The sequence below is a fragment of the Pterocles gutturalis genome, unplaced genomic scaffold (assembly GCF_000699245.1).
Source record: "Pterocles gutturalis isolate BGI_N339 unplaced genomic scaffold, ASM69924v1 scaffold21158, whole genome shotgun sequence".
Taxonomy (NCBI): Eukaryota; Metazoa; Chordata; class Aves; order Pterocliformes; family Pteroclidae; genus Pterocles; species Pterocles gutturalis.
This window is the reverse complement of record NW_010123572.1, coordinates 24,725-40,388: the sequence shown is the minus strand read 5'-3', so window position 1 is coordinate 40,388 and position 15,664 is coordinate 24,725. Positions and strand designations below refer to the sequence as shown.

At 35.7% G+C, this 15,664-nt stretch overlaps 1 protein-coding gene across 1 annotated transcript in view; it reads right to left on the bottom strand.

Annotated features, from left to right (window-relative positions):
- LYST (lysosomal trafficking regulator) overlaps positions 1–15,664 on the bottom strand; it is a 63,398-nt gene that overhangs the window by 36,710 nt on the left and 11,024 nt on the right. The window contains exons 7-17 of the mRNA XM_010077965.1: positions 14,175–14,401; positions 12,801–12,867; positions 11,863–11,972; positions 10,396–10,819; positions 8,992–9,130; positions 8,003–8,176; positions 6,179–6,339; positions 4,526–4,716; positions 2,805–3,050; positions 970–1,143; positions 286–435 (exon numbers count right to left, since the gene is read on the bottom strand). Coding sequence (XP_010076267.1) covers positions 286–435; positions 970–1,143; positions 2,805–3,050; positions 4,526–4,716; positions 6,179–6,339; positions 8,003–8,176; positions 8,992–9,130; positions 10,396–10,819; positions 11,863–11,972; positions 12,801–12,867; positions 14,175–14,401 — 2,063 coding nt within the window. The remainder of the gene's footprint in view (positions 1–285; positions 436–969; positions 1,144–2,804; positions 3,051–4,525; positions 4,717–6,178; positions 6,340–8,002; positions 8,177–8,991; positions 9,131–10,395; positions 10,820–11,862; positions 11,973–12,800; positions 12,868–14,174; positions 14,402–15,664) is intronic.

The following is a 15,664-nucleotide window of genomic DNA, read 5'->3' as shown; positions in this document are numbered from 1 at the left end:
GTCTTAACAAGTGTCTTTAAAAAATTAATCCATTCAACTAACAAGTCATTTACATACATTACATTTACTGAATTTAATATACTAAGGCTACCTGCATCATTGATAATAGGAGCTTGATACTACTACCAGCTATTCAAAGAAAAATAAGGACCACTAATTTAAGAAAATTTTAGTAAGTGCTGACATCTAACCAGAGAAATTAATTTCAGACCTCATAATACTTTATAACTTTTTTTTAATATTGACTTTTAGATGGAAAAATCTTTCCATATTGAAAGTAATTACCTTTGCTTTAGACCATATCTTCCAGTCAAGCAACAGCTTTTCTAACAATTTAACATCTTGGATAACTGCAGTAGACTCTGTGTCAAGCATGAATTGCCCATTTTCATTTATATAGAGAATCTCATCACTGCAGCATCCTTCGAGGAGAGTCTTAAAAAGGAGGAAAATTATTTTGAATGTCAAACAGAAAGCAGTACAGTTGTTCTATCCAACTTGTCAAAAAAGAAAACCTTTGGACATCAAACTCTTGACAGGGAAGGCATATATCTGCCTGGCCAACTTTCAAAATAGTTACTGAGTTTAGTAACCCCAATGGAGGCATTTAAGAGGATTCATTCTTGTAACCCAGTACAAAAATTTAAGTGAAAAGATTTTCAAGTGCACTCAAATATTTTTATTAATTGCTTACAAGTTTAAGCTTACTTGAAGATCTTTGCCCTCAAAGAAACAAAGTTGCTTTCCCCCCACCTGCCATCTCCTTGGAAATGGGGGTCTTTCAACACATCCTATTTCTCCCCTTACCTATCAGGAGTTTCTAGTTCAAGGCAAAACACTCCTAGACCGAACTTCCTCCAAATCACTGTTCTGCCTTTGTGAAGACAGTTTCAAGTGTAGAATTAAAATCAGAAGTTTCTAAATTCGAGCTAACATTGAACAAAATATCAGGTTTAAAGAGCACTCTACCTTCAGCATGCAAAATCCAACAATGCATTTTGGTTTGATCAACACCCGATGAATCATAGAATAACCATTACAATTATCCATCTCCTGTATTCTCTGTTGATTGTATTTTGTTAAAGATAGTATAAGTTGTAGTGCTAAAGCTTGAGTGTCTTCACAGCTGCTAATCTCCACAACCTGAAGAAAAGGCAAATTTAATAAAAGTTTAAATGAGAAACATTTAGAAAAAAGCCTTAAAAATGCTTTGGTGCAGTCTTAAATCACAACTTCTGGATTAAATCAGTTTTAAAGATTTTTAAGTTTATGTACATAAACTTTGATTTTTGCCTATGTGTGTACATCACTTCAGATGCAGTATCTGAATAACTCCTATTGTGGTAAATGATGAACTGCTAAGAAAGTAAAAGTCCCATTACAAGAATCCCTTTTTACAAAAAAAAAAAAAAATCCATTCTAAATAAAATTTAAGTAGAAGGCACCAATTTATTCTTCCTGTACTACAAAGTCACAAGGTCACGAAATACATAAGCCACTAATACGAATAAACTGTTTTTGCCCTGGAAAAGTATGTTTCGTAAGTGTTTAAGGAAAGCTTTAAATTAATGCTCCTGACTATCTCTAGGCTCTCTCTACTTGAAAGTGTCAAACATTAAAGTTTTATTTTGTCCATAAAGAGACAAGCAATTGGATAGATGAAGACCACGGACCATTCTTCACTCTTTGCCTCTGACAATTCTTGAATCCCAAGAAAGAACAAATAGTATTTTTAGCAAAAGTGTACAAGAAGGAAATCTCACATGAATGGAATTTCAATTCCTATAGGTTCCCTTGCTGTGTACCTGTTAATTCTGCCGCACTTACAGTTACATGCGCGCATAACTGTATTGTCTGACAGCTGATCTACTGTTTCCTTCCTTTACTGATGCAAATAGAGTCTACAGCAGGATCTGTAGCATGTACTTAGCATAAATTTATGTAACACAATAACAGGAACATGGATTTTCTCCTCAGATTACAGTAGGCAGTGCCTTCACAACCAGAAGTCTGAACACTTGTCCTGAGTCTAATGCGCATTACTCTCCACACACACCTTTCAGAGCACTACCATTGCCAGAGGCATACAAAACAAACAAATTTTAGGCCTACATTAGTATTTTGAATTAGTTGTAGCACTTCAGAGCCTCCTAGCACAAATATTAGTCTCTCCATGTACAGGTCACATCAAAGGAGTAACTAAGTCAAGGCTCGTTGCCTTAATATTTTTGAAATTATGGTTTTTCTTAGACAGGATAAGCCTTTGAACATGACTTTGAATAGTTTTTCTCTCAAAAAAGCTCTCACTATTTATTAGATAAAATTAAAGCTCTGTTTGCTATGTAGTTTCTATTTATTCACACTTGCACTGTGAATATTCTGTGTTTAAAGTGTTAAAGAGATGCAATTAATTCAGTGCCTTGCAAAATATATTAATCACCTAGATTTAACAATTAGAGACCAAAAATATGATCAGTTTGACAACACTCCTAAAAATAACTTTTAACATTCTGACATCTCTAAATCAGAATGTAACACCACATCTTACATACTAGCAATACTATAAGAAAAATTACATAATGGAATTGTAATTAAGTAAACAATTTAAGTTCAACCTGTATGATGCAGTTTGTCTTATGCCACCGATATTTTCCAGAAGTTTTCTTTAAGAAAAAAGAAATCACATGCTGACTTTTGATTAATGTGAGTAAGGCAGCTAGAATATGTGATTTGCTACCCAATATCCAAGGAAAATTTTATATGGGAGAACACATACATGCACCCCTCTCCTCTAGCCCCCTTACCCTAGCAAACAGGAAAACAAATGCACCAGTTCCTCCAATTTCATGTAGTATACCCTGAAGAGTTTTATATTCAACAGGCTGAAGTGTTTTCAGGTGATGAGAGTCCAATACATTGCTCTGAACTTCTTTTGAACTGAAAGGTCTCTGCGAAGGTACAGCTTTCACTTGACCTTTCAGCCTAATAACAGGTTCATATATGGTGTACTGACTAGGGCAGCATGTGGTATACACAACAGCAAGACTCTCCTGAAACAAGAGAAGTATATAAGCTGTTTTTCAAGAAAGTTTAATACAAAACACCCAACCCCCAAAATGCCACCTAACAGCAATAGCAACAACTTTGGCAGTTCACTTCTACTGTACCATTAGCATGCTCTTAAGTTCTGCATGGATGCATGTGCACTAAAATGCAACAGGACTCCCAAATTTTAGGAAATACATGTAATATCTACAGCACAGAAAGTTAAGAAAACACTAAAAAATCCACCAAGGATCCCTCTCTTATCACCTGAAGAAGAATTACAACCATTTTGCATAAAAACAAAGTTACTGACAAAATTAAAGTAAAATGAGCATACAGAGGTATTGTCCAAATTGTTCCCCTTTCTAAAGGGGTGAGTCCAAAATAGAAAGCTATCTGCTATTGTCTTCAAATTTTCTCCCATTTTGTTTTAAGTCAATCCTTTAATAAGCTTCACCATAAGAGGATCTCAACAGAAGTTTCATTATTGATGAAGAGACTTAGGCCAAAACTAAAGCTCCTGACTCTTTTTCACAGAAAATTTAAAATGATCATATTTGGCAGGTTATTTGAAATAGTTAAATAATTACTTTTAAGGCACTTGCATTCTGTGCAAAAGTGCAGAGATTAATCTTTTGAACATATAGTTCTTCTCTGGTTACTTGGTGTTTTGTAAGCCAAAATAAGCTTAAAATTGCATGACTGATTTGTTAGGCTTTTAACTTACTCCATTCATTCCTTCTTAACCTATTGAAAATTTAGTACCATTGGTTATAAGGATCACATCCAGAATGATCCTTTGCCTGCAGCTACAGAGTTGTCTGAAAAATCCCTCTAGTGGAAACAGTTCATACAGCATGAAGACAATTCCCCTTATATAGCAGGCTCCACTGATAAGGAAGTTTTATTTTATTCTTCTTCTAGTGCAGCTATATTTACACCTGCATCTGGCGTGGCTGTTTCAATCAGGAAAGACGACAAAAGCTATGATCTGCTACCTGGAAAATTACTTTTCAGCCCAACTTGATGCAAACTTACTCCCTCCAAACCCTCAAATAATTTAGATGAAGTCTTCTACTTCCTATTAAAGCCAGATAAATCCTCCTCTTTCTCTTCTCTCCTTTTTAATGTTAAGAGGTTAACTAATCTGTCTTGGCTACCTTTATACTAACAGAAAGAGCAGCTACGTGTTCATCCTAGGGCATTTGGAGGTGCCTGCTTATCTGATTAAATATGCAGTATTATAGATGCTAGAACATCTAGAAGTTGTCAGAATCAAACCCAAAGCAAGATGAAATGGCCACCCTGTGTGGAGTGCAATTCCCATTGAAATAAGAACCCTGCAGTGATTTTAATGAGAATTGGATTTGCTCCTGCCTGATTTGAGAAAGTGAAGCACTTTGGGAGACAGCAGGAAACATATTCCTAGTTTCTTAATCAGGTCTAAGAGATTAAGAACCATTTTTAAGTAGAAACTTACAACTAAAGGCCCAACGTCCACTTCCTTTTTTGCCATGAAGAGCTCCTTAATTTTTTCACACTGTAGAATCTCTTTACTTATGTACTTGGATAAATCAGTCAACGTTTTGCCGTATTTACAAGGCATTACAGATGTGAAGTCTGGCCCACATGTGTATAAGTAAAATGCTTCCTCTGGTCCAATCTTTGCACCTAAAATCCAGAAAAGAAGCTGTTAACTCTTTATCATACAATGAAGCAAAAAAAATCATACATTGGCTACTGGACTGCATCAGAGAATTTATAAGGAAGATCACTGGCTGTTTTTTGTAGGCCCTGCTGACGAGAAACAACCAGTACAGTCCAATGCTTGTGTTTAACTACTGCACATCAGTGACTTCTGACATATCACAGTAGATCAATGCAGTGGCAAAGGCAACTGAAACCAAGTCAGGAAAATGATCTGCATGAACTGAAGACCAACAGCTCTGAATAACCAATTACACTTTTTGAAAATGAAAAGTCATCTATCCAAGCCCGCTCAAAGTTTTCAAAGCATGGCAAGATTACAGATAGCAACAACATGCTACAACATCATGAAGAATTGGGTAGAGTGACTGAGAAGGACACAACCACAATAAAAGCTCACTACAGCTAGCGGGGGGGGGGAGGGAAAGAAACAAAACTGTGTAGCAAGCAGAAGGCCAAATGAACCTCCCTTCCCTTTCCAGACAGCACATCTCAGGTCATCTGTTTGTGAGAACGCAAATTCAAAGGACGCATCTAGAAAGACCCAAGCCCATGACATATGGGTGCATGGCAACTGCAAAGCAGCAAATCCAGTGCTCTCTGGATACGTCAATTATGCTGGCTGTAGGCACACAGCAATCAGACCACGGCGATTCACCAGGTGGAGCTTACATTTATGACAAGCATCTCCCTTATGGCCTGCACAAAGATACAGTAACTACACACACAACACCTGCACACACCACACACCCTGGCAAACTGATTTCACTCATGGAGTAGTCCTGACTGGGCCACTGCACATGAAGAAATGACAGATTACAACCCGCAGGGTTCCAGCCTTCAGCACTAAGCAAACACACAGAAGTCCCGGACAAAACTTCCCAAGGAGAGAGGAGAACAAAGCATCTAAGAAAACACCAAAGTAGCTTCAGCAATTTCAGAAATAAGCATGCTTAACTTAGTATTCAGTATTTCAGATTTTGTTTACTTTTTAATACACTTTAAGTAATTTGAAACTAGTAGTCTGGAAGCTGGTAAGTGAAATCAATTTTCCAGCTGGGAAAGACCAAGTGCTTAAAGAAAAAAAAAAAAAAAAAAAAAAAACCAAAAACAGAGCAAGCACCATCATCTCTCCATCCCCTACCCAAAGGTATTATTTAAAAAAATTTAAAGCAACACTAAAGTAGCTGGAATTGCCAATTAGAGCACTAGAAAGAAAGCAAGAGAAGAGTGGCAGAAGGACAAACTGGGGCATACCCAACACTGAAATATTTACCTACTGTCTCCCTGATATATTATGCTGGTAAAGAATGCATTGTTGCTTTTACTGTAAAAGCTTGTCATGTTAGAAAAAAATAAAACAAGCCTTTGATGTTGGAGGGGGAAGAGGAAACGAAGACATCAAAAAAAAAGCATTCAAAAGTACCATTAAATAGAAGCAGATTTCCAAGATCCCATCTACCCGACAATCGAAGTAATTCTTCTTGAGATGACGTACAATGGCCAATCATACAAAATGTTTTATTACTGTCAGATGATAAACTTGATTTCCTTGGCAGTGCGTAATCTAAATTAATCTCACATTTCCTAAAAATACATACAAAGAAACAAGTTTAAATATTAAAAAGTGATCAACATTGCTATCTGAGGTATTCAGTTTATGCTTAAAATAGATTTTATTATTTAGGAGATGAGAAGCCATGTTGTTACCAACATTAAATTACTAAAGCCATTTTCAACTTCTAGGCACCTTAAATTCAGCTACATAATGATGTATGTATTCAAATACTGCACAGAGCAGAGGAACAGAGTCCCACTTAGGGACTTAGATCTGAAATTCCTTCCTCCTTCCCTCTGACCTCAAAGAAGAAACTGTATATAACACTACACATACTTCTAAATATTGCATTTTTTTCAAGAATTTCTACTATCCCTAAAAAGTCAAATGCCTTTAAATATGCTAATTCACATAATGAAAATTGTGGTTCACATATGCTGGAAAATATCACATTGATGATTTACTTATACCAGGGAGTGCTGTCAAGCTAGTGTGCTGTACAGCCACGAGCAATAAGCCTCATGCTTTCAGAAAGCATTCAATTAACCTTATGTGTATTTACATAAGCAGACCAACTGGACTGTAAAGGTCATCTGAAGCTTCCTGGAAGAGCCTAACTATTAGCAAATTAGCAACTAACTCTATATATAGAGCAGCCTCATTAACTGCACATATGCAGAACATTGTAGTATTTTTAGTTTTCCCTATATGTCCGTATTTGGACATTATTGCATATGAGTATAGGCAGACTGAACAGCAGGGGGGAGGAAATAAAAGTTACCTAAAAATTAACTCCATGTAGTTTCAAGAACAAAGTGAAACAAGTATTATACTTCACAATTTCAGGTTTAACTGCAGGAAGAAAAAATTGTGCAACAGCTTTTTTCCTGGATTTTGGTTTTAGGAATGCCTTTCCTGATGTTGTTTACTGACCAAATTCTAGAGGAAAAAATAAAGAATTTCTGTGATACATCTAATTGTTTTTGACCACCTGCTTCATATTTGGGACACAAAGGAAGTCTTCACAGTCTGATCTTTAGGAAGAAAGGATAAAAACTGGTATTTAATAAATTCCTTTTTCTCTAACCAATGAATATTTCATGCAGGCACAGGACCATCCATTCCAGCATCAGTTACCTCATTCAGGAGCATGTATCTTAAGCTTTTAGTGGAAGAAGTAGTACATTGCCACTTCAGATCTTGTCTGAAATGTTGTTTTTTTTTTTAACTTCTCCCCTCTCCATTTCTCTCAGTGGAGCAAAACGACTGCCTTCTCTCCATCTCCTCTTCATTCGTACTTTCAACAATATTGCCAGTACCCGGAAATATACCACCTTAACCGTGATTCTTAACTTAACCGAAGACAGTATGCCTACTGCTAACTTCATGCTATAGCTTTCCTTGGATCTTACTCAAAATCTTTTAGTACTTATCTCCTTCACTAATTCATGATGAAGAAAAATATTGATGTCTGCATTGGTCCGTGGCATGAACTGAAGATTCTCAAAGAAACCGAGACAATTGTGGATGCTTCTAGGAAATTCCTAGCAGTGCAAGATACCCCTTTCTCTTACCCTCAGAAGACTACTCAGCTGTAACTTCAGCTTGCACTGATGTAGCACAGATGTTTTCCTACCAGAGAACATATTTTTAAGAAGATAAATATCTAAGTGCAACTAATGTATACTTTACCTCTGACCAGAAACCCACAGCCACAGCTTTCCATGGATATTTTTTTTGCCTTCTGGCTGTTGCAGATAGGTTATTGCCAAATGCTGCCACCTGTCCACAAGGAAAACATTCTCTGGAGATTCAGCCTGTGCCAGCAGACCCGCTTTCATCTCATCATTTGGATCTATGCACATACTATAAAAGCAACAGAAAAGGAAAAACAAGTGTGTGTGTCTGTTTTTAAATTTGCACTTTAAGCCCCCAAATCTGCCATGTTTTGGCCCCTGTTACTTTGAGATTGCATTCCTTAACTTTCACAGATAATTTTTTTGATCACAATGCTATATTTAGGGTGCTCAACATAAGCAAGGGAAATCCTCACATTATGTTTTCAACTTCATTATTTAACTTTTTTGCATGAATCTGCTTACATTTAAGATAAGGATATTATCTCTACAGAGAAGTTAAGTTCAGTCTACTGAAAAAAATGCAGGTGTTTTGAATGCTGTGAAATGAGTTCTGAAATTGCAGCTTTACACCCATTTTAAGGATACATTGCTTATGAAAACTAAATTAGGGCTAAAATGTGCTCAGAAGATTAAAAACAAGATTGTTACATTAAGTATTAAATAACAGCAATTTTCACACCCGAGGTGTGAAAACCTACAGCTACACAAGCTTTTGCTTATCTTAGCACATTTATTGTGTCATTTCCTTAATATTTGGATTGCCACTTTGCATTGCATTATGTTTATGCATGATCTTGCATCTTACTTTGGGCAATTATTTATATATGGCTACACAAAACACACAAGAGCAAAGACTAACATTTTAAGCAAGTTCTCCTGTAGATCTGTACGCAATAAACTCACTTGATCTTGCCATCAGTGTGCAAGATGACTCTACTACAGAAATTAGTTCTCTGCTCTCCACCGGTATTCTCTGCAAGCTGCTACTGGAAGTAACAATACATATGTCCACAAGACTCCTTTTGGGCTAATATACCATACCGAAATATGAATGCTCCAGTGTTCAAGTCTGCCCAGACTTGTATCATCAATGCTTTGGAACCCAGTGAAATGATATGAACACAGCCATTTTCAACAAGTTTATCTCCCAGGCTGAGGTATTCCATTCCTATATTTGTTTCTTCTAGAAATATAAACATATTTATACACAATTACAATATAATTCAACAACGTGCCCTACCATCTATCAAGTGTGAAAAGAAATAGTTCAGGTACTGCAGAGAATTGTTTTTTGTTTAGTTGAGGGTTTTTTGGTTGCTTTTTTTCTTCTTTTTCTTTTTTAAAGTCAGCTGACTAATATGTTAGATTCTCTTCAGAGACCAGGTCTCATGTACTGAAACAGAGGAGCTTGACATTAACTCAGCACTTCACGTGTTTTTGTTTGTAATCATGTGAACCCACTAACCACGAATACATGCTAATTCAATGATGCTTTCAACATGCCATATCATATGACATTCCTATCCTGAACCAGCAGTTTTAGTGTGCACCAAGAAATCTTTAAAGGTTAGTATGATTTGTGAAGAAAAATAAGCATGATCTTGCATTCAATATTTTTACTTTACTTTGCCAAGCAAAAGCACAGATCTTCTACCAGAAGCAGCTCTAGTAAGTTCCAAGATTCAGGGTTGGGTGTTCCCTCCTTTTATTCAAATACAGTAAAAAAAAAAAAACAACTACAGTAAAAGGTATTCCAAGTGTTGAGATTGGGAAGCATTTTAACAAATTAAGGAATTTTCCCTCCCACAAATTGTAATCCAAAAGATCCCGCTCAAAAGAGTTTGGGAAGAGGTGGATCTCTACCAAAGATTAAATAGAGAAATGTTGTACATCTACTGATGTTTACAATGGCGCACACAAGGAAAGTTAAGAGGATTTACACTAAGTCAGCCTTAGGCTCTGACTTGGATTCAGAGACATCTTTTACCTAAGAGTTCCAATACTTAAATACTAAATTACAAAGATTTACTAGCTCTCTATTAAAGAGAAAGAACACAAAAGCCACTTGCTTCATCAACACGTGAGACCAAAAACTTGAGATAAGTCTTTTCCCATGACCTTTCAGCTGCAGCATTTAATATTTTCTTCAGCATAACAGGAAGTAGCATAAAGACATTTTGATGAAGTTACAAATTCAGTGAGAAAAATAAATTTCTAAGGAAGCAGGCATTAATCTAACTTAAGGACTAAGGCTGAAAATGCTATATCTTAGGTATGTTACAGTACTCAAAAAAAAAAAAGAAATTACAAAGATTGCCACTCCTGTTTAACACCCATCATAAGAAAAAAATTCAACCTTTTGTATACGGCACATCAATTAGTAATACTTGTAACCAGAATCCTTCAGTGCTACCTAAATAGAAACAGGAAGTACTATATCCTCACCTGTGCTGTCAAAGCTGTTCTCTCTTACAGTTACCAGTCTGCTTCTTCTCTTGACTTTTTTCCCCTTTTCTGATGAATTTTCTGTTTCATGAGCACACTCCAGATGAAACCACAGTGAGACACTGAAGCCTTCAGACATGTGTGGCCAACAGTTTTGTCCAACTAAAGGCAAGTGAATTGGGGCTACGTGCCAAGAAGAAAGCAGCTGGTGACTCAAGTTTTCACCATCTGCCTCTTTCTTACTCTGTGAAAATTTTGCTCTTTTTAACAGTCCAACAGTTTTGCCGTTGGAAGTGCTAGCAGATTTTTGTGAAGAACTACTACTTAAATTTGTGCTTTGCAGCAAAGGGAAGGCAAGGTACTGTAATGGGTTCATATAAATATTAGTTTCTACAATCTTCAGTACACCCTTGAGTAGTATCTCCTAGAAGAAATAAACCAAACAAATGAAGAAAAAAAAAATCAAGCTGTTTACACCATGTAGTCAAGTGTCATCTAACTAAACAGAACCCCACTCCTCAGTTAAACTTGGATTCATGTTTTCCCAACAGAGGTGAACTTTCATATCCAAACTGACACACATTTACAAAGCACCAAGTAGCAACTTCAACTGACTATGGCCAGTTTTGGGGATTTACTCAGGGCATATCAATCTTCAAGTTACCATGCTTAGGAATCAGCTGAACCACAGCAGGTGGTCACTGCACCATCTTATCTTACATTTGCTGTGTGCTAACAGATTAACTTATACCTCAAGAAAAGATCAAATGTTTGAGGCTAGTTAAGAGTGCACACACAGGCCATCACTTTGTTATTGCATAATCAGTAACAAAACTAGCTGAGCCCTTAAGCCAAAAAGTTTCTCTAGTTATTTAACCAATTATTGCAAGCTACATTTGAAAAATTGACTTGTGTCTCTTTGTTAGGTTTGGTACTACTTCAGACTCCACAGTATATTTTTATTTCCTTACATTTGTTTTTTTCTACAGACTCCCACACAAACCAACAGATAGGTATTTCAGCAGTATATCCCACACAAGCAGCTGATTCCAGTGTTACACAAACCAATGTGAAGGAATTTTGAAAGCAATTACTGCTGCTAAAGCATTCCTGAAATAGCAAGATGCTTTATAACTTTAAACGAATGACTTCACATTTTACAGTATTGCAGTGTTCTCTCATCCACAACTACAATGTCAGTCTCCTCAAGAGGAAACTTGTTTTCTTGTGCTGAAGAGAGTTCCCAGGACCCTAACACACTTCAAAACTCTCTCTTATCTCTTATTTTCTTTTCATGTTCTGAGAATTAATTAGCTTAACAACCAAATTTTACTTGCTCTGGTCAGTTAGAGTGTTGCTGTTACAGTCTCCTTATTTCTCAAAATAACTGGATGTAAAAGGACTTTCTTTTTGCTTCATTTTTCTCATTAAGCCTCTGAATTTTGCTATGTGCTACTCCATACGTACCGTACAAGGTGTCTTCTCCAAAAATATCCTCAGAAGAAGAGTTAGCTCTTCTGAACATGTCTGTGAACTCATCAAGGAAACTAAGAGGTCTACCAGCACCATCTGACAAGCTAAAAAAACAGGAGACAAAATAATATTCTTGAAAGTAATTTTTTTTAAAGCTTTAAAAATTCATATTCCATACTATTATGAGGAAAGTTTAACTTGGAATTCAGACTGGTTCATGAAAATATTTCAAATTCAGGAGGCAGTGACACTTACAAGATGAATTCTAGAGAGATCCAACAGTACTTCCTGATACTTTCATTCAAAATTCCATTGAACAAATCTAGATGGCTACAGCAAGTCTGGCTCCTAGGTTTGCAAAGTGGAGTCTGGAACTCTAGGAACATAGCATCTACATTGCATCTCTCCCCACAAAGCCAGGGATCAAAGTCTAGGTATGGGTTTACACCACCTCCTGCTGTAGAGCAAGCCCATTATGTGAAGCTACCTTACAGCAAACATTTAATTTGCTTCCACTATCTTGGATTAGCTAGCTGGTTTCCAATTAGAAATAAAACTCAGTCAAGACATCACTAAGAGCTGTGTAAAAGAAATTTGAAATAAAAACTTAAGTTGTGATACAATCAGTAAGATTACTGCTATTTTTTCAGAGCAATGTTAGTTAACACTGTCACCCTAGGTTTATGATTTTGACTATCATTTTCAGATCTGCAAGCACGTGTTTAAATAACAGTTTTCCACCAGCCCAGAAATAACCTTGTGTTTACACATCAGTTTGATACCTGTCACAAGTTAAAGCAGCAGCTGCATAATTTCACACATGCCAATGAATTTGCTTTCTCAATTTTGCATTTCCATTGTGAACTAAAAATTTGAGTGTGTACACATTGTTATAAAAAACAATATTTAAGTTACTTAGACCTTGAACTCACCATGAAAACTAGACTCTGTTTGTGTCAGTATGTTCAGAAATCCTCCCAAAAGATGTCTAACCGCTCCCTGTTAAAAAAATACAAGGAAAATTGACATCTGAAGAACACACACCTCAAAGAACTAAAATAATTTCTGTCCATCAATTCTTGTCTATTATTGACTTTAAAGTAAAGATAATTCCAGTTACTTTAAATTATGGAAATATTTTTTATATTTGGTGATGAACATTAATGTTCTGTACAGTTCAGTTGCAGAAGGGAGACTTTGAAATCCAAATGATTTAGAGAGAAACCTTTGAGCTATTATCAATTCAGAGATGAGATCTCCCTTGTCTTCCCCCCCGTAACAGAATTAGAAGATTTGATAGACATGATGTGACAAAATACAGCATGTTGGTACATAGTGACGCAATACTGAGAGCAAACTCAACCTTTCCCCAACCTTTTTATGCAAGATTATTTTAAAGAATAATTACAAAAAAAAGCAGCAGTTTAAGAGCTTCCTTCACAAACACATCTTAAAGATAATTTTTAAAATATCTATTTAAAGATATTAAAATCTCTTAATTGATTACCTCAATGGAGTGCCCTTTCGAAACAATATTGAAGAGCAATGAAAGAGAGATTATTTTGAATTATAAGTAATTTCATGTGTCAAAGTTCAGAAAAAAGAAATACACGTGTGCTAGTGATTTAAAGCTAATCATTCACACAAACAAGTGGAGTACTGAAATAAAACAATGTTTTCCTTTCCTGCTTTTGCTTTAAGCTCTAAAGCACTAACTTTGCTTCTTAGTCAAGTGATTATACAAACAAGCACTTTAAGCTTAGATTACTTAAACATTTTTTCCTCTTTTGCAAAAGAGGCATACGCACTTTAGTTATTAAAAAGCAAAAATCAAGCTAACCATCAGAAATTCCAAAGGATCGTGAGGACATCAATATGTGTACAACTGATTTCTAATACAAACTTAAATAAAAGCATGAAATATTTTTAGAATATATGTATGAAATATATTTAGAATGTTTACATATATACATACACAAGAAGATATTTGCTTTTTTTTCTCCTGACAGTCATTGTATCTGTATCTATAACTCTAGTGATTGAACGCTCTTGATAAAATAAGGCAACAGTGAAACTCAAAAGCTTTGTAAGTTAAATATCTTTAAATACATTAGTTAACCACAGTTTCTGGTAACTTAAATGCAATGCAGCTGGCAATCTCAGTCACATTGTTTCAGGTCTTATCAAGTGCCATAACAAGTGAGAATATTTCTGAGATCACTATTAGGTATACTGGTGCTATAAAACCAAAGAATATAAGACATACAACTGCTAAGCTGTTGCCTGGGTTTAATAACTTTTTTTACCTGTTCTATAAGTACAGTGGCATTTCTCTCCTTTTGGCTGATGATTTTCAGGCAGCTTTGGAATACATGAGCAAGCACATCTAAACTTGCATTACTAGCTGAGAGCAAGTTTAATTCTAACATGCAGATTTCAGGATACATTAATTCTCCTTGATTGATGTTTTCAGATAGGTCATTAAAATAACCTGAAGGACCAGTACATCCTGGTTCTGCCTTTGTGTCTGCTCCTGAAAGAAAACACTTGTCTTACTGAAACTTACTCAGATGAATACAGTTTGCATGATTTAAGCAGAATATCCAAGGACATGCTTTCTCCAACCTTCTCACAGGTAAAAAAACAAAAACAGCCACTAGCTTCTAAGCTGTTTTCAGAAGTTAGTATAATCTTCTATTCTGCTTCATATTTTCATATTTTCCTGCCAATACAGAAGGGCAAGGATGCATTTTCTCCCATTACATGTTCTTGAACTATGTGCCTTCATTTCCTGGAAACTGGACACACATAGTAATGATGAAATATGCAATTCATGAGACAGGACAGTAAAATCATTGTTAACAGAGTCTCAAGCTTCTATATAGAACTCTGAGCCTGCCAAGAAAGGAGATAAATGTAAATGATCTTATTTCATGTTAAAAGGTTGGGGGAAGCAGTTGGTTGGTTATTTAACTCAGAAAATGCACGTGACAGCACATGACAGAATATCTCGATGACAATCAAAAAAGCAAAAAAAAAACCATCTAAGCCTATCATCTTACATCTTGGAGAGGCTTTAAAACACATTACTTTAGTACAAACAGTTTTCATGGAAATATTTCAGGTTAAGCTTAATTCAGAAATGCTTTTAACATGTTGCATATCTGTTGATAAAGCCTAGTCACACACAAAGAGCAACAGTTGAATGCAGTTATATTAAAGGCTGTTACTGCTCATGCTGACCTTGTACAAGAATGTAATCATCCAGATGTTCAGCAGAAAGGAAAAAATTAAAGCCAATTCATGTTCAAAATTAATTACACAAGCAGAATACAGCAAGAGATGTGCACACATCAGTCATTGAATGAATATAAAGAGATATAATTAGACTATCTAACTTTTTACTATATTGCTAGTTCAAAATTAATTACACAAGCAGAATACAGCAAGAGATGTGCACACATCAGTCATTGAATGAATATAGATATAATTAGACTATCTAATTTTTTACCATATTGCTATAATACTAAATAAAAAATTGAGCACTGATTTTCAAACAAACTACTCATAAGCATCTCTTGAGAAAACTGCTTCTAGACCACAATAACACATTCAGGCAACCTAGCTTTAGAGCAAGAGTCACATAAACCAAGACAACCAAGAGAGAACAGTTCCTGTAACACTCAGTGAGAATATTCATCATCTCTCCATCTGTAACTGCATCCTACTGGAAGTCAAAAAGTTACTGTTTCTATCTGTTAAAGGTCTCTGATGCTCATCCCTATTTTTGTACCTC